This window comes from Aspergillus flavus, chromosome 6 (assembly GCF_009017415.1).
Source record: "Aspergillus flavus chromosome 6, complete sequence".
Lineage (NCBI taxonomy): Eukaryota > Fungi > Ascomycota > Eurotiomycetes > Eurotiales > Aspergillaceae > Aspergillus > Aspergillus flavus.
In genome coordinates this window covers 1,159,732-1,178,865 of record NC_092410.1, presented here as the reverse complement: position 1 = coordinate 1,178,865, position 19,134 = coordinate 1,159,732, and the positions used below count along the sequence as shown (strand labels likewise).

Below are 19,134 nucleotides of genomic sequence, written 5' to 3'. Positions count from 1 at the left end.
CTTACATCATTGTTGTGCATCATTGGTCATCTACAACGTGAACACAAATTCACATCCGCACTGCTCAAGTCTTGACATATTATCTAGTTGGTTCATATCTATCGCAAAGTCTGAGTTTATGATTCGAGATGACAGAGGAGAAACGCACCGGCAGCAGCCGGTCAAGTTCAATCCATGAGGATGTGACGGACATGAGACAACAGTACAAGCGAAGAGGGTCAAAATTCGACGATGCCTCAGTCTTCGAGAGCATTAATCCCGAAAACAGAGCAGAGTTGACGCGCATTGCGTCAAACTTTCCCTTGCAACGTCGTGCGACTGGCTCTCAAGAGAGTGAAGCTCGTCTCCAACGCAAAGATACGCTTGAGGATATTGGCCTCGATCACCCTTCCCTGGATCCTACCAGCGGTCAATTCGACCAATACAAATGGACTCGGATGAGACTGAAGCTGATGGATAAGGAAGGCATTCCTCGTCCCCCTTCCACTGGAGTTGTATTTCAGAATCTCAATGTGTCTGGATCAGGCTCGGCGCTGCAATATCAGAGTACTGTGGGATCGATTCTGCTGGAACCCTTCCGCCCATCAGGATGGCTAAGCTTTGCGAAAAAGTCCCCGGAGAAGCATATCTTACGCAATTTTGATGGTCTTCTAAAGAGCGGCGAGATGCTGATTGTTCTGGGGAGGCCTGGTAGCGGCTGTTCGACCTTCCTTAAGACACTATGTGGGCAGCTGCATGGCCTAAAGCTTCGCAAAAGCTCTGAGATACAGTACAATGGGGTTTCCATGGAGAAGATGCATAAGGAGTTCAAGGGTGAGGTTCTGTACAACCAAGAGGTGGATAAGCATTTCCCTCATTTGACCGTCGGACAAACGTTGGAATTTGCTGCAGCGGCGAGAACCCCCGAGAATAGGTTACTTGGGCTCAAGCGACAGCAGTTCGCTAAGCACATCACCAAGGTTGCGATGGCTGTATTTGGCTTACTTCATACATACAACACAAAGGGTATGTCGTGCAAACTAGAAATTTCCGAGAATCGAAGTAGCTAATACCGATGTACAGTGGGTGATGATTATATTCGAGGTGTTTCCGGGGGTGAACGAAAGAGAGTTAGGTTAGTATGCCCTATATATCGTGATTGTTAGTGCTTTTCTGACTTTCATACAGCATAGCTGAAATGGCGCGTAAGTAATAAGTCGCTCCTACTTTGGTGACTTTGCAATTGACATTATACCAGTTTCCGGTGCACCTATGGGAGCATGGGATAACAGTACGAGAGGTCTGGATTCTGCAAGCGCATTGGAGTTCGTCAAAGCACTGCGGCTTTCCTCCAATTTGGTTGGCACTAGTCATGCGGTTGCTATCTATCAAGCCTCCCAGGCAATCTACGATGTCTTTGACAAAGCTATTGTTCTATACGAAGGGCGAGAAATCTATTTTGGGCCGTGTGATGAGGCAAGAGACTACTTCACCGGTATGGGCTGGCATTGTCCACCACGCCAAACCACTGGGGATTTCTTGACAGCCGTTACCAACCCGCAGGAGCGTCAAGCACGGGATGGAATGGAGAACAAGGTCCCTCGCACACCAGATGATTTTGAGAAGTACTGGAAAAAGAGTCCTCAATATGCCGCGCTCCAGCAAGAAATCGATGAGTATCATATGGAGTACCCAGTGGGAGGAGAAGCGGAGCAAAGCTTTGGAGAAATGAAGAGAGTTAAACAGGCAAAGCATGTTCGACCGGAAAGCCCTTATATCATTTCAATTCCGATGCAAGTCAAACTTTGCACAATCAGAGCTTATCAGCGGTATTTATTTATTCCCTGATCCCTCCACTACACTTTCTGTAATCATTTCTATACTAATCAGCTTAGGCTTTGGAATGACAAACCATCCACACTGACAACGGTCCTCGGGAGAATCTTCATGGCTCTTATAATTGGATCCATGTATTTTGGGTGAGTGGTTCTATACTGTCCTTACCCCTAATACACTTCTAACCTTCTAACCTTCATAGGACACCCACTGCTTCGGCCGGATTTTATAGTAAAGGAGCCGCTCTTTTCTTTGCTGTCTTGTGCGTACTCCCTTGGATATCATATCTCTTCTTAGTGACCTAGATGACGGAAATCCCAAATCCCGGACTAACCCCCTGTTTAGAATGAATGCTCTCATCAGTATCACCGAGATCAACTCTCTCTATGACCAGAGACCTATAGTTGAGAAGCAAGCGTCCTATGCCTTCGTACATCCCTTCACTGAAGCGTTTGGTGGTATCGTAAGCGATATACCAGTGAAATTCGTCTCAGCCGTGATTTTTAATATCATTTTTTACTTCCTAGCCGGATTGGTAGGTAATGACTTGTCATCACATATAGAAGTTGCTAACACGAGCATATAGCGATATGAGCCGTCCCAATTCTTCATTTTCTTCTTATTTACGTTCCTCAGTACACTTGCAATGTCGGGAATCTTTCGGACCCTTGCAGCTGCGACAAAGACCCTCGCGCAAGCTATGGCCATGGCTGGTGTGTTGGTTTTAGCCATCGTCATCTATACAGGATTCGTAATCCCTGTTCCACAGATGCATGACATTCCGTGGTTTAGCTGGATCCGATGGATCAATCCCATCTTCTACACGTTTGAGTCCATGATAGCCAACGAATTCCATGGTCGGCAGTTCATATGCTCGCAGTTCGTACCTGCTTACCCGAGTCTTAGTGGAGATTCCTTCATCTGCTCCGTCAGAGGTGCTGTTGCAGGGGAAAGGACTGTTTCGGGGGACGCTTTCATTGAATCACAGTATACGTACACATACACGCACGAATGGAGGAACCTTGGCATTTTGATAGGCTTCTGGATCTTCTTCTCCGTGATCTATCTACTGGCCACGGAGATCAATTCCCAAACTTCTTCAAAGGCCGAGTTCTTGGTGTTTCGACGGGGCCATGTGCCAGCACATATGCGCGACCTTGACAAAACTCAAGGTGACTCTGGATCTACAGAAGTCGCTCAGTCGCATAAAGAGAAGGAAACTGAGAATGCTGCATCAGTTATACCAAAGCAGCGGAGCATATTTACCTGGCGAAATGTGTGCTATGATATCCCTGTGAAAGGGGGGCAGCGGCGCCTATTAGACCACGTCTCAGGGTGGGTTAAACCTGGTACACTTACCGCACTGATGGGTGTATCAGGGGCTGGTAAAACGACCTTGCTTGACGTTCTCGCCAAGCGTGTTTCTATTGGCGTCGTGACGGGTGATATGCTGGTAGATGGGAAAACGCTTGACAATAGTTTCCAGAGGAAAACAGGATATGTGCAGCAGCAAGATCTTCACCTTGCCACAACAACTGTGAGGGAGGCGCTACGGTTCAGTGCACTCCTGCGTCAGCCAAAGTCAGTCTCGAGGAAGGAGAAGTATGATTATGTCGAGGAAGTTATAGAGATGCTCAATATGCAGGACTTTGCTGGCGCTATTGTTGGGACACCGGGTGAAGGCTTGAATGTTGAGCAAAGAAAGCTTTTGACAATCGGGGTGGAGTTGGCTGCAAAGCCTGAATTGCTGATTTTTCTCGATGAACCAACTAGTGGTCTAGACTCTCAGAGCTCTTGGTCTATTGTAGCCTTCTTGCGGAAGCTTGCAGACCATGGCCAAGCAGTACTTTCTACGATTCACCAACCGAGCGCGCTTCTATTCCAGCAGTTTGACCGTCTCTTGTTTCTAGCAAAGGGTGGAAAGACTGTCTATTTTGGAGAAATCGGCGACCAATCTCGCACCCTACTTGACTACTTTGAAGGGAATGGGGCAAGAGCCTGTGGTCCGGAAGAGAATGTAAGTACACGCTTCCGTCTTCGTCGATTGTGTACTAACATGGAAAAGCCGGCCGAATATATGCTAGAAATTATTGGAGCTGGTGCCTCTGGTAAAGCCTCTAAGGACTGGTCTGCCGTATGGAATGAAAGTCCCGAATCCAGTAATGTCCAAAAGGAAATTGACAGAATCTATCAAGAGAGAGCCTCAGCATCCAATGGTAGCGGCGACACCCATCATGGAAAACCTGCGGAATACGCTATGCCGTTTATGTACCAGCTGTGGTACGTAACTCATCGTGTCTTCCAACAGTATTGGCGAGAGCCTGCCTACGTATGGGCCAAGATCCTTCTTGCTACCCTCTCGTCGCTTTTCATTGGCTTCACATTCTTCAAGCCCAATAGCAGTCAACAGGGATTCCAGGACATCTTGTTCAGTGCCTTCATGCTGACTTCCATCTTCTCAACATTGGTACAACAGTATGTGACAGCCCTAGCCTCTTATGTATAATCACCAGCTAACACAGGCATCAGAATCATGCCAAAATTCGTGGTTCAGCGATCCCTATACGAAGTCAGAGAGCGACCATCGAAGGCATATTCGTGGGCAGCGTTCCTTATCGCCAACGTAATAGTTGAGATACCTTACCAGATACTTGCCGGAGTAATCTCATGGGCATGCTACTATTACCCCATCTACGGTGCCAACCAGGCCTCTCAACGGCAGGGTCTCATGTTACTCTTCATCGTCCAGTTCTACATATTCACTTCGACATTTGCAACATTTATTATATCCGCACTCCCCGATGCAGAGACAGGAGGAACCATCGCGACATTGCTATTCATCATGGCTACTACCTTCAACGGCGTCATGCAACCGCCGAACGCTCTCCCAGGGTTCTGGATCTTCATGTATCGAGTATCTCCCTTGACATACTTAATCGCGGGCATGACAGCAACAGGATTACACGGCCGAGCAATCCGATGCGACACGGCCGAACTAAGCGTCTTCAACCCACCCTCCGGTTCAACCTGTGGTGACTACCTAGCCCCGTATCTCCAATCTGCGCCAGGCGTACTGTACAACCCCAGTGCAACACAAGGATGCGAGTACTGTCAGCTTCGTAATGCCGACCAATACCTGGCCAGCAGCAACATCTGTAAGTCCCTTAACCGGAATCTAGACCGCAAGCTAACTAGTGGACAGACTACAGTGAGAGGTGGCGAAATTACGGACTGGGCTGGGCTTACATCGGCTTCAATGTCATGGGTACTGTTGCTCTGTATTACCTCTTCCGAGTTAAGCATTATAACCCCACTAGCTTGGTGCGGGGTGTTGCGAATGGTGCGAAGTTGGTTTGTCGGGTGTTTAAGAGACGTTCTGGGACGACACCTAGGGGGAGGGAGGCAGAGAATGGAAGGTTGGTTTAATTGCATTTTGGTCGGAAGGAGACAGGGGGCGATATATATCGCGCTGCATGTTGTTCCATATTACTATTCCATACACATCCAAGGGTTAAACCATATATACTAATTACTGCAACTAAAATGATATGAATATATAGTTTCATTTATATGATTGATGCAAAAATTACATAGCATCCTTGATTTCTCAGTTAAGCCATACCTTGTTGCATGTATATCAGTTGTGTATAGATCGTCAACACCGATAAGCGAACTCCAACCCATCTAAAAGCTGCTAAGTGTGTTTTATTGATTATAGAGCACTAGTTGAACAAAAACATCAGGAGTTGAATTAGATAACCTACTAGTTCACTCACAACTGAAGCATCATTGGTCTAGTGGTAGAATTCATCGTTGCCATCGATGAGGCCCGTGTTCGATTCACGGATGATGCACTATCTTTTTGGTTTCCAGGCTATCCTAGATAGAACTATATTTAGAACATGTACTGTCGCTATAAAATAAACCATAACACACACTGTGCCCGTGCGATCGTTTTACTATATGTTCATTTACGTAACCGTGACTATAACTATCCATTATCGTTATTCAGGAACAGGCTGCTGCAAGGGACAGGAACTAGATCCATATTGGAATACCACACAGGCACTCACATTTCAATGAATTAGACTATTCCTATGAGTAATAACTGCAGTCAAACACATAGGTGATGTATCACATAATGCCGTGGTCAGGGAGGAGGTGGCTATCAGCCAAACCGAGCAGCCTGAAAATAAGGTAAATCTGAGCAAGTGCAATAGGTGTGATAGTGGGCATAGGTGACGAAAAGGACAAAATATGGGGTATTATGCAGATTAAACAATAAACTAGGGGATATCGTAATGGTGATAAGTCGTTAAATACTCGAAATGTCTCGCAGATTGCTGTCAATCCCCGCTTTGTAATTTCGACTAGAAAGATCTCCATGGGATTTTAGAAATCGATGGAATGGGGGTTAGCATGATGGAGATGGTCGTGCGACAACCAATGCGTTGATCACATTGCCTTGTTTCCATCCTTGGTCGACTAGGGGTACATGTTCTTTGAGTATTTTGCCTAGGTAGGCGATTTTTACTCGCTGTGTTTTGGGAATCTGAGTGAGGACGCTGCGCGTTAGTTATGAGATATATGGGATATATGTCTGGTTTGACCTACTTCGGCCTCCTGTTGCAATTTGCGGGCGATATAAGCAACATTCTGTGTTTTGCCGACAGTCACGACCATGTCAGGCCCGCCCCTATCGCTGAGTCGTGCTTTCACGCGGATTAAGTCTCGCTCGCTGACCTTGCCCTTCTCATCTCTGCGACGTTCGGCATCGTCTGCGATAAGTTCGTCTCCCGATTCCTCGTCCAATGATAACTTGCCGTCGTCGGTGTCGAAATCATCCTCTCCGAGGTTCGACTTCACCAAGTTCTCTGGATCGCTCACGATGCATTGTGGTAACCTATAAAGGACCCCTTGCTCATCGTAGGCGCCCTGACACAGGTCACCCGTAGGCACCGTGACTCCAGCAGCGTCAATGATGCTCTGAGCTGTGGTGAGATCACCCGTATGCATGAGTGATATCGCCGCAGACAGTGCGGCCCAGATCTCAGGTTTACCCGTCACACGCGTCTCGAAGAACTCCTTGCGCTCCTGATCCAGCTGCGCACGATTCCACAGTCGGCGCTTACTATACCAGACATGACGGCGGATAGGGGCGTTGAAATTCTCATTCAACGGGAGATGATCCGGAGAGGAACGAATGACGACACGCGCAGAATTAGAAGGGATAGCGGCGGCGGTTGTTGAACTCACTCCACGAGAGGACGCTTCCGGACGGCGCTCTTCGGTGGCTGTCTGGGTTGCATATGCGGAGCGGTTGTCACGCGAAGTAGACAAGCAACAACCCTGTAAGAAATCAAGTCAAAATAGAGCTACAAAAATGGGGTCCTTTAGAGGAAGTTGGGTTGACGTGGAGGGGTGCGAATCTGCAAGGATGGTGCTTGTTTCGCTAGTGGGAGTGACCCAATCATCGCACAAGGTGGGAATAGAGGAAGAGCTTAGCATTACTAGTAACGGGGGAGAACTGTACCATTTTGTAGATATTGAAGACTGGACTCCATTCAGCCAGAAAGAGTAATGTGAAAAGCTCCAAGATTCCCGAGATGCCCTGTATGAAGAACAGAGACGTAGTGCGGAAGAGTGACGAGAACGGAGGTACAGCGGATGGAATGTACAGTTTGTTTGTACCTGAGCGGAAATCGTATGACTGAGTGACTTTGGGAATTTAATGGCCCACGGTCGAGAACCGTCGCATGACGTATTTGGTATGGGACTGATAAGAAGCTGGAATGATAAGTTAAGAGAAGTCGCTGGGAGAGAAAAGGAGTTCGAAGGGGAAGAAGATGAGAGAAAGAGAGTAAGTAAAAGAAGAGAGAAAAGGAGAGGAAGAAGGAGAAGAAAAGAAAAAGAAGGGAATGTAAAGAATACGAAGATGTTTTAAAAAGAGAAATCTGGAGAAGAGGGGAACCGAAAAAAAGATTCTCAATTCTATGATTGATTGAGAGGGGAAAAGGAAGCGTAAGAGGCATACGTACGTATACTATGAATTACTCCGTACTCCGTATATCTTACTTAAAAAACCTCACGCTAGGATTTCCCAAAGGATGGTTCGCCGTAAAAAATAGAAAGCTTACCACTACGTGACTGCTATTCTTACCACTCTCTCTTTCTCTCTCCTTTTTTACTCTGTATCTCTCTATTAATTCAATTGACCGCTGGTTTGGCGAATCTCTAATTCATACTATATCCAGACCGATGTTTTCTAGGTTGAATGCGAATACTAATTAAATGTGGTCTCCACCATCCACGCCGTTGTGGGTTTGGTTCTTTAATCTTTTCCATTGTGGAGATCGAATTGTGATTCGTCTTCTACAAACTATGCTTGTCACGCGGATCAGCAGTTGAGGTGTTCGTCATCCATCCTTCTAAACCCTTTTCATTTCTTTTTTCCCCCTCTAGTGCCCCTTCAAACTAAATACTGCTTTACAGGTCTTTTCTTTTCCTTCTCTGAAAGAAATCGGACGTCATATGCAATAGACCGCAGTGAGAAAAAGAGAAGACCAATCTAGTTGCTCAACTCTCATCATCCTCGTCATCACTTCCAAATATCGCCTTGAAGATCTCCTCGCCTGGTCGTTCTGCCTCCAACGCTTCGTTACGCTCAGGCTCCACTACGATCGGTTTAGGTTTTTCAACAGCGCCACTGCTAGTGCCTGCTTCAAGCAGAAGCTGATCCATGACTTCCTGAGGGACTAATTCCTTAGGCCCAGTAGTCTGATATCCTGCAGACTGGAACCGTCCTCCAGGGGCAGTGTCTGAAGGTTTGGCCGGATCGCTGGGGTTTGATTGCACATGGTCTGGGGGTTTCACATTTAATCGCTTGCATAATAGACGCGTCGGATAGAACGAAATGTTACTTCGAGTCATCGGGCCGAACATGCCGATCTTTGCGGCTGCTACGGCAGGGTCTTCGGGCTTCTTGGCAGGGTTTTGAAGCAACGAATCCGCAGATGACACAGCCTCATCTGAGGATCCTTTTGGTCCACTGGAGGCAGACGTGAATCGCGACGCCATGGCCCCGGACATCGGTTTGAAGACCTCTGCAGCGCGAGCGAACTCGTGGAGCTCAGCAACCCATTCGTCGGTGCTCGACCCGGAAACACGATCCGGAAGACTTTCTCGGAGTCCCGCCCGGACTTGAAGGAACGTTCGATATCGGGATCGCTTATCTGGATCCTCGGAATAAGGCATCCATCCACTAGCCGCTCGGGTCAAGGCCTGAACTGCTACTTGCTTATCCAATTTGGGGACAAGATCCCACAAATCCTTCCGTTTCTGCGCCTCTGACATCTCGTATCCTTCGGGAGCTTTCTCGCCCAATGCTGGCGGTAGGTCAGTCTTCCCTGTTATTTTGACGATCCTCTCCCTGGCCTCAGGGGTCATCCAATCAAATATAGATTTTCCGGGAAGTTGCGCTTCCCCTAAAAGCGCAGCTCGTGACGTGGGATCTAAAGAAGAAGCTTTAGCTGCTTCAGCTGTAGAAACGTATTTAGATGCATCCCTCTCTTTTGATGGCGTCTTGCTGCATTTCCAATCTTTGGGGACCTCGGGGGGTGCGTATTTCTTCTCCTGTGCTGAAATCGTTAGGCTAGAGACGCCGTCCGCTAGTACAAACCCATCTAAGGGCAAGCGGCCATCGTGGCATTTCCTGAACCCTGTAGAATTCCTACCGGCAATTGCCTTCTTGGATATGAAGACTGGTTTGTTGGTCAATAGAGGGTTGGATGCCACCTTTGGTTTTACATCTTCCAGCAACTTTTTCTTCTTCTTTTTATCTTTCCCAATAACTCGATTATACGAGATCTGGGGCCCCAAGGAATACGGGTCCTCGTCATCTGAACCGGTGTCATTTAACACACCGACACCAAATGCTCCGCGACGCGGCCCCTTTTGGGCTGACCGCTTGGAAATGCCTTGACTTGTCAGTCGTTGCGCAAAGAATGGATCGGCATCTTCATCAGACCCGTCGCCCCCGGCCTTTTGCGAGCCAAGACGAGATTCGCCTTCAAACCCAAGCCCTTTGTGATCGGTCTTATGTGTGAAAGACACCATGCGTGAATTCTCCGGTGCGAACAAGTACGTCTTGTCAGTGCTTCCACTACTGTAGGCTGCGTCGTCACCAAGATGAGCTCTGCGTCGAACCTTGGGACCAACGCCCTGACCCTCTTTCCAGCCCATCCTTTTCAACAATTTGACTCCCATTGTCTCACCGCCACTTCTAAAAAGGTCCATTAGCCCTCCCCGGCGGTTGGCGTCGACATCTGTGGACCCAAACCCGGAGAATTCATCGGTAATGTGTAGATTTCGAGATTCTTCTGCCTCCCGGATATCCTCTTCGTCCATGAAGTCTTCTACTCGTTGTTGTCGAGCATCCTTTGCTCGGCTCTGTCGCGAGGAAACAAAAGTTGAGGGCGTCCATCCTTCCTTCGATCCGACGGTGTTGAAGTACCTGAAAGACGCGACCACCTTTAGTGCGCTGTCCAACACTATCCATGAATCGTGAGCTCACCCGGCACTGAATCCACCGGTGAAGGCCCCATGGAGGCGTTTCCTTCCCCGGTCATCTGTCACCTCCTGTTTCCAGATCGGTACATAAGATCCGTCGTCGCGGACGCCGGCATCCAGCGGCGGAAGCGGAGTTCCGCAAAAGGCATAAGGAGACTCCTGTGTTTGCAGGTCAGCCTCAAAGGCTGCGCGAGCCCTTTTGCCGGACATTTTCAGGTTATGCGACGCTAGACTTTGCCGTTAAAAGCTGGGCATTCTGTAAGGCTAGTGTGATGAACATATCAGTCAATCAAGTCTAGGAAAGTATGCACACACATACGAGCCCAAGCATACCTAAGTAGAGCAACGCAGTTGATATGGTGCTAAATCCAAGCCCAAGCCCACTATGACGGCGGTAACTTTGATTGTCGCTGCAACGGCAGAGGTGCATTGAAGCCGATGGCACATCAGCTGGGATGCATCATGGGTCCGTTCAGACTATATCATGTGACGAGGCGGTGCTCATCACAGACCGCCACATATATGTGGCGGAAGCACGTGTCACGAGGACGTGTTATTCCGTAGACTTTGTCCTTAGTGTAGTTGCCGAATACTGGTACTAGTGGTATGGTAGGAAGGTACCTAACTATACACCCAATTGACTTGGTTAAACTGGATGCAACCTAGGCTCTTTCCGAGGGAGAACTCCGTCTGGAACCATCACATTTCTAATGTTTAGTCCGTCGCCCTAGATTACCCAATTACCGTAGTCGTGGTCTAAGACAATGATCCAGTTATCTTTATAAATATCAAAATTTATAAAAGGGGCTTGTGCCCCTAAAAACGAGTAGGGTCGTGAGTATTTACTCCGTACTTTAAGTTGAGGGAAGAACCCTGGCGGGTTAGTTCGCTCCAGAGATTGGATGAAGAGACAACCTTAATACTGATAGACTGTGTTGAAGAATGAACGTTGCGGTATGAAATGCTCCATTCTTTTCTATTTGTTTTAGGGATGGTGGTAGTACTGAGGAACGAGTGAGAAATGAATTGCATTAGTGCCTACCGCTCTGGGCCAATTCAATTTAGTAGTTTGGGCCCAAGCTAGTATTTCCACTAAGTACTATGTACTAGTCCCTGTTACATAGGTAGCTGTGTTCAATTGAGCTTCCTTACAGAGTATACTTACAATTGTACATACATACAAGGTCTAGACAGATGTATATACGTATCTACCTATATGTAAGCCCAGCCTCATTTGAGATAGAAAAACCCTGTTTTTATCACTGACAATGCCTCTGTGGTGACGTCAAGCTGTTATGTATAGTACATCAGGTTCAAGCAACTCTTTGTATGTATTTCCACCCTGATTGTCAGGAATTCTTTCATTGTCGCTGGGATACCACGGTGCCCGAAACACCACCACCTTATACTCCCACGTGAATGGTTGAACATATGCACAACGAGTCTTTGAGAATGGATCATCCAGCAAATTTAGATTTCTGTAGTGGCTCAACCGAGCCCATGGGCCTATGAAAACTATCTCCTGCTATAGCCATCCTGTAGCTAATAAAGAGCTGATGGGATCATCTGGCTGTTCAAAGGTAAATGTCATACGGACATACTCGGTACATCTATACGGACAGACAATACGAGATACTTGTATTAATCTTGGATTGCCCCTCATGATACCTTATCACGGTTAGCTTAACTTTGCTTTTTTTTTTTTATTGTTATTTTTTGATTTTCTGGACGCAACCGCCAATTCGGCCAGCCTTTGATTTCCCCCTGCATATTGCCATTGCTAGGGATAATCGAAATTATGTTAGGAGAAAATTGAGAACAAGGTTACGATATAGTACATGATAATTTAAGCAGTAAAATGGGCAAGTCATAAGTCACCTCCACATGGTGCCCCCAATTGGGACAAAACAATAGACTATCGCAATATCCATGACCACGTCCACTTTAAACCCGTGGTACTAAACATAGTACAGATGATACTAACATACCTGAACGGTACCGTTGTGACTGATTTGCGGCCCCTGGCCCCGTGTCTCTTTCTCCGCAGCCGCATCCATCGTTCAGTCAAACTAACCCACTGCTTGTTTCTCACTACTAATCATCGCACTTGCTTTCTGTTCTCTCTTTCCTTGTGTTTAATCTCACCGGTCCTCCCTTTTTTTTATCCGTTGCGTTTCTTTAGTACGTCTTTCTTTTCTGTTCTTTTCTCTCTTAATTTAACTCGACTTGTATATGGGGGTGTATCGAAAACCGTCTGCTGGACGTTTCGACGCCTGGCTTGAGCGCCTTGTCAGCAAAGGCCATTCATTCCCCCCCGCTCCCCCCGACCGGTCCTTGACATACCAATAGTAGTACTTAGTATTGGGTCTCCCCTTGGACGTTATTTGCCCCAAGCCGATCCGCTTTCAAAACCACCCCCTCCTCCATCACCCAAAATTTTCGGGTTGACTGAAGAAAAGCTTGGGCCATCATTGACTGGGGCTATTCTAATTTCGCATCGTGATGTCCACAACTGCCCCATCGTCAGCGTCGCCATCGGTCGTCCGCAGCCATTCCACAACCTCCCGACCTCCTTCCTATCGCCCTGTTGTCTCGTCCGATAATCCTCACCGAACCCGAAGTGTTGCAGTTAGGCCCGCGACAGCTCATCAATCCTCTCCACAACACCACCATCATCACTCGCAGCATTACCACTCACATTCCCATTCCAAATCACAATCTTATGATCGCCGGCCTCCTTCGAACCAAGCGGTATTTGATAATATAGCTCGTCGAGATCTTGAGCACCCGGTATCCACCCGTCGGAGTAACTCGAGAGAGCGGTCTCAGGAGCGTCCGTCTACTGCTTACCGTGCCGAGCCTCCTTCGAATAAACATCACCGGAACTTGTCCGTCCAGGGTCACCAGCGGGATAGCATCGACATGGCTGCCGCAGGGCCTGTCATGGCCGAGGGTGTCGCTGGCCCGCAGCAGATTGCTTCGGGTTCGCGCCTGCACCCGGGTACTATGCCGTCGAAGCGTCGCACGACAATCACAACCCCGTCAGGTCAGTGGGCTCTGGGGAAAACCCTAGGAGCAGGGAGTATGGGCAAGGTCAAGGTTGGGAAGAACATCGAGACCGGAGAACAGGTGAGCATTACTTATCTCGAATCGGTGAGCTCGTTCAATTAACATGGTTCATCTTAGGTGGCCGTTAAGATCGTACCCAGGCAGTCGACGGAGGAACATCGGAGTTCACGCGATGCTGAACGCGCAGATCGTTCGAAGGAAATTCGGACGGCTCGAGAGGCCGCCATTGTTAGCCTTGTGAACCATCCATATATTTGTGGTATGAGAGATGTGGTGCGTACCAATTACCACTGGTACATGCTCTTCGAGTTGGTCAATGGTGGTCAGATGCTGGATTACATTATATCCCATGGGAAACTAAAGGAGAAGCAAGCGCGGAAGTTCGCACGGCAAATTGCCGGTGCGCTGGATTACTGTCACCGCAACAGCATTGTGCATCGTGACCTGAAGATCGAAAACATCTTGATCAGCAAAACCGGTGACATCAAAATCATCGACTTCGGTTTGAGTAACCTCTTTTCTCCAAGGAGCCTTCTGAAAACATTCTGTGGTAGTCTTTACTTCGCTGCTCCGGAACTATTGCAAGCGAGGCAATACACCGGGCCAGAGGTGGATGTCTGGAGTTTTGGGATCGTTCTCTACGTCTTGGTCTGCGGGAAGGTACCGTTCGATGATCAAAGCATGCCAAAATTGCATGCGAAAATCAAGCAGGGCGTGTTCGAGTTTCCGCAGGGGCTGTCCGCAGGTTAGTAACACTATATACTCACAGCACTCTTAATGTTCGAATAGTCACTGAATTGGGCATAATGGCAGAATGTCGCAGCATCATTTCGCGCATGCTGGTTACTGATCCCAAACAGCGCGCAAGTTTAGCGGAAATCATGAATCATCCGTGGATGAACAAAGGATACAGTGGTCCTCCTGAAAACTATCTTCCACACCGTGAACCATTGCAGCTTCCGTTGGACCCAGAAGTTATCGAGAAAATGACGGGCTTCGATTTTGGCTCGCCAGAATACATCACCGCGCAGCTTACCAAGATCTTAGAATCCGAAGATTATCAGCATGCCGTAAGAACAAGTATACGTGAGCACCCGGCGCCGAATCACGGCGAGAAAAAGCGTGGCATGTTCGACTTCTACAAGCGGCGAAACTCGACGAGCCGAGACACCCTCTCTGCCCCTTCTGCAGAGGCTGTTCAACTGGGAAATGATCCTTTGAATGCATACAGCCCCCTGTTGTCTGTTTATTACCTTGTTAAGGAGAAGCTTGAGAAAGAACGGGCCGAGAAAAGTCCTGGGGCTCTTGGTGTTCCACACTCAGCCGGAGACGCTATGCTCCAGATGCCCGACCTCCCAGCTCCGGAAGCAGCACACACGAATCAGTATCAAGTGCCAGGGGAGAAGGACAATACTAGGAGGGCCCGTCCTCGAGCCAGGACCCATGGCGACGATGACCTCGCCGAGGGGGTTAAAAATCTCAATCTGGCTCCTGGACAGGGATCTCCTGCTCCCACAGCGTCACAACCAGAAACCCCTGTGAAGAAAGAAAGCACTGCAGCGGGTATCTTGAGGCGATTCAGCACTCGCAGAACAAAGGATCGCGGCCGCGATCCAGACCGTGGCAGGGTTTCCAGTCCGCATGCCCCATCATTAAACGTGCAGCCACCTGCCGACTCGGCGTCTCCATTGTCTAGAGGGTTTAGTATGAGAAGGGCCAGACGTGCCGAGCCAACCCCTGCAAATATTCCTTCTGTGGGAAGCCAGCCGCAGCACCAAGATCTTCTCAAAGCTCCAGGATCACAAGAGCCGGCCTCACGATCCAACAAATCCCTGGGAAGATCGACCAGTGTCAACTCGGCTGATTACCGAGCTCGGCGGGCAGCACGCAGGAACGATCAAGATGGAGCAGGCCAGCCACCCCCAACCAGTGGATCTGATTATTCTAGCGCAAGTGCACACAAAGACCAGACACCTCAGAAGGAAACCAGGACAGGTCGCACGCATGCCTCAAGAACGATGTCACTCGGCCATGCTCGCCGTGAAAGTATACAGGCTCGTAGGGCCAGACGGGATGCTGCTAGAGAAGCAAATGTTCCCGAGGAGACTGATGCAGATATTTCTGGCGCAGGAACTGCGCTGGAAAGTGCTAATGAAGGGGAGGATCTATCGAAACCGGTGTACCTCAAGGGTCTTTTCAGTGTTTCCACTACTAGTAGCAAGCCACTACCCGTTATTCGAGCCGATATCATTCGTGTCCTTAGGCAGCTCTCCGTGGACTACGATGAAATCAAGGGAGGCTTTAGCTGCTGCCACACGCCGAGCATTGAGATAGATAAAGTGGTTGATGTCGGGCCCCCAAGCCCGGACCGGCAGGGCCACGTGTCTAATCACCGCCGACGTATCAGTTTCGGGGGGTTCCTGGGTCATGATGATGGCAAGGAGGAGATCCGACACACCCCCCGGTCCCAACGTCGAACTCGTGCTCCGGACCATAGTTTCGTCACCAATTCAGAGGCGTCCGAAGAATATCTTGCTGCACGCGACAACAATGTGGTAGTCGGGGAACGTGTCATGGGTGAGACTACCACGCGAGTTCAAAGCGACACCGGAGAGAACCTGGTTCTCCGGTTTGAAATCCTTATTGTCAAAGTGCCGCTGTTCTCTTTGCACGGTATCCAATTTAAGAAGGTGTCCGGCGGCATGTGGCAATACCGGGAGATGGCTAAGAAAATTCTGGACGCCCTGAAACTCTAGGATGCATCTTTAATCTTCATACGATAGCATGAGACACTACTGTCAGTCATAAGGATTATGGTTGATGCGGATGGTCGGTATCATGAAGCATTTGCATGAGCGTCATGTTTTTTTTTTTTTTTTTGTCGTATCTTTCCTATGTGTTTTTCTTTTTGTCTCATCTTGCCTCTACATGAATTACCGTCAGCTTCTGGTTTGCATTATATTGAGCTGGCTCATTTCACAAGCCGCTGTTACTGGTCTGTCTTGGTGTATATTAGAACCGAGCAAGGATGATGCATCATGGATTACAGTCGCTTTGCCCTTTGTTCGATGTGGCTATTGGCGTTGTTTTGTATACTTGTCTCGAAGTTGTTGCATGGCACCTTATAATGTAATTCTGCATGTCATGTAGGTCTAGAGCTAGATCTCATGCACGTAGCATATAATCTACCGAGTATCGAACCTATCACGACCAACGCGACTTCCGCAATGATTCAAGTTTCCCGAGTAGTCAAGGGGGTGCTGAGCGAATTGTCTTCAAGATTGTGGTTGGGATACCATTAATGTGTATACAAATTATAAATACTTCGATGATTTGGAAAGGGCAAAACTAATTTCCTCTGAAGGAAATCAAGCAATAAATATCTCTCATAACACAGGACCTTACAAAAGTGTCGCTTATCCCGAGAGCTCAAAGATATATCCCCGCGGTCAAAGAAGTTAAAGGACTAGTCTGGCCATAAGAAGGGCTTGGAATGACTATATTTCACTTTAAGTTAGCTGCCGGACTCGTCTTTGAATGAGTTGTGAGTTGTGTGATTCTTCGGGGATCTCATTTACCCCTTGTGGACAGGACTAGACGGGTATAGAGCTTTAGTATCCGATATAGCCTTCTTATATAGAAGATACGGATAATGACCCATAATTATGGCCATAAAATGAGAAATTCTTATAGATTATCATTGGCCAGTGCCTCTGTAACTGTTAACATGTGCACTATTATATAAATAGATACAGGGATCATTGGTTCCCACTGGGATCAACTATAGTGGTCTCTTTTTATCCAGTGGGATAGTGTATCCTAGAGTGTGGTATTAGCAGTCAGCCTATATTGTACATGTTAAGCTCACCTTCTGACGGACTGATGCTTTCTCTCAAGCAATACACCGACCTACCATTAGAAATCTAGGAATCTAGGATGGTCGGTAAGGATGTGCTGTATACCAATTGGCCACAAAGTCTGAAAGACCAAAAATGTCTATAAGATGGTATAAATAGTAAGTAGGTATATACTAGGAGGTGTACATTGTGATTTATCTTTTTTAGACTTCAGTGAGGGATATCGATATATTGTTGTCTTAAGGTTAAATATACTTCTGTCTCGGGTGAGTCGAGTCTCGACTCTCACATACAAAGGTCAGGTCTTTTGTCATCTGATTCGATAGCCGTATGTGGTAAGCTATGCTATTCAGTATTTTGCGCAGCGGAGTGAAGAGAAGCAAGCATTATATGCTCAAGTGATGGCGGATTGATCGACCAGATAGGAGTAAAGAGTTGGACCATTATTGTACAGTAGCGCGGCAGCTGTAACCTGCTACCTAATGGATTGACTTTGGTTGAAAGTTGAGTAGCCCCGATGTGGTTATATAGTATACTGACCCTTTGCAGATTCTAGAGCTTCTGATAGAGACAGTACTACGGTAGAAGGTCCTGGTAGACCGTAGACGGTATACTAAGTTCCAAGTTCTAATTAATTGTAAACTGAACATAGAAATACGATGCTAAAAATAAATTTTTAGGAATGCACTGTATATATGACTCTGGGCATGATTGGAATGGATTCTATTCGTGGCCTTTGTACCCAGTGGAATAACGTACCCTAGAGCGTGGCTCTAACAGATGTCCAGGGCCCCTGACATGTTCATGGACCATGGTCTGACACACACCAAACTGTCCTGGACAGACTGTCCAGGACTTAAGCTGACTCCGGGGACCAGGCTTGGATGCTGCCCGTAAAATATACATGAGAGTTGAGACATCTAGTCTTGACTCCTTCACTTCCCACTCACATGAAGTTTTGGTAGTCAAGTAGAGATCAGGTAGAGTCCAAGAGTTCAAACTTCAGCTTGTGTATTTAAAGTTTAAACCTCTTCCCACTCACTATGGGCTATTCATTCCATGGAATTACCTTTCCCAACGGTGAGCCTAATAATTAATTACTGCTAGTCAGCTGGCATCGCTGGCTGCCGGGACACGCTCTGCTGCGTGCAAAACCACGACCGTTAGCTAGTTAGCTAGGGCTGCCCCTAAAGCTTAGGGCCCGCAAGGGCGCAACCCGGGCTTTGTTGTACCCATAGGCCGCCGGGCGCGACGGCCACGGTGAGCTGGGCAGCCTGGGCTTAGCGGCTGCCCAGCCCTTCAGGGGGAATGCGACTTCTAGCCTCAAGTTCCCGAGAGACTGTTTTAGAAGCCTAGTTTCTGATTGACTGATTCCAAACCCCAACATGATAAGTAGAGCCTATGCTGCATGCAGTAGCACGCTGCACAAGTATAAAGAACAATGTATTCTTGACTTTTCTAATTTATTGAAGACTCTTATTATATTGAAAATAATAGACATTATAGACTATTTAGTTGTGACTTACAGCTGAGAGAATGGTGGACAGTGGATGATAACTTGATAAGTATACCGGATTCTGACCAGTTGGCGGTTCCTCGGGTTCGCCCGGGGACCATGCAAAACCAGTTGGCAGGTCAGGTCATTCCAGTTTATTTACTGTCCATGAGACTATCCTTAAAATCAAAAGTATAACCAGTCAATAAGTAACTTTGAAGTAGTATTCTTCTAGTCATCTACTGGTGTATTTCAGTATTTTGTTGGCCCTTGATTTGATTCTGAATTTCTGATACTGGCCGCGATAGTTGGGTGGCCAGCCAAGGCCCA

At 47.7% G+C, this 19,134-nt stretch overlaps 3 protein-coding genes and 1 non-coding gene across 4 annotated transcripts; 3 read left to right on the top strand and 1 right to left on the bottom strand.

Moving 5' to 3' along the window:
- Positions 1–128: 128 nt before the first annotated feature.
- Positions 129–5,241, top strand: F9C07_8275 (pleiotropic drug resistance proteins, ABC superfamily; the record flags this gene model as incomplete). Its single annotated transcript, XM_041294106.1, has 11 exons — positions 129–1,005; positions 1,063–1,114; positions 1,168–1,184; positions 1,238–1,808; positions 1,875–1,958; positions 2,018–2,077; positions 2,161–2,350; positions 2,402–3,832; positions 3,881–4,290; positions 4,345–4,970; positions 5,018–5,241. 11 exons carry the CDS (start codon positions 129–131, stop codon positions 5,239–5,241), a joined length of 4,542 nt encoding a protein of 1,513 aa, XP_041149395.1.
- A 357-nt stretch (positions 5,242–5,598) lies between these two features.
- On the top strand, positions 5,599–5,669 carry F9C07_t219. The gene has a single exon. It is a non-coding gene; the product is annotated as a tRNA-Gly (tRNA).
- F9C07_2194112 (putative RNA binding protein) lies at positions 5,648–10,593 on the bottom strand (the record flags this gene model as incomplete). Its single annotated transcript, XM_071509400.1, has 9 exons — positions 5,648–6,367; positions 6,430–7,164; positions 7,349–7,426; positions 7,507–7,628; positions 7,787–7,806; positions 7,891–8,047; positions 8,196–8,243; positions 8,397–10,354; positions 10,388–10,593. The coding sequence occupies 9 exons, from the start codon at positions 10,591–10,593 to the stop codon at positions 6,230–6,232; spliced, it is 3,462 nt and encodes a 1,153-aa protein (XP_071367726.1). The 3' UTR covers positions 5,648–6,229.
- Positions 10,594–10,855: 262 nt separating this feature from the next.
- F9C07_2286014 (serine/threonine protein kinase Kin1) lies at positions 10,856–18,746 on the top strand. Its single transcript, XM_041294107.2, has 3 exons — positions 10,856–13,512; positions 13,570–14,197; positions 14,242–18,746. Exons 1-3 carry the CDS (start codon positions 12,886–12,888, stop codon positions 16,206–16,208), a joined length of 3,222 nt encoding a protein of 1,073 aa, XP_041149398.1. The 5' UTR covers positions 10,856–12,885; the 3' UTR covers positions 16,209–18,746.
- Positions 18,747–19,134: the final 388 nt, after the last annotated feature.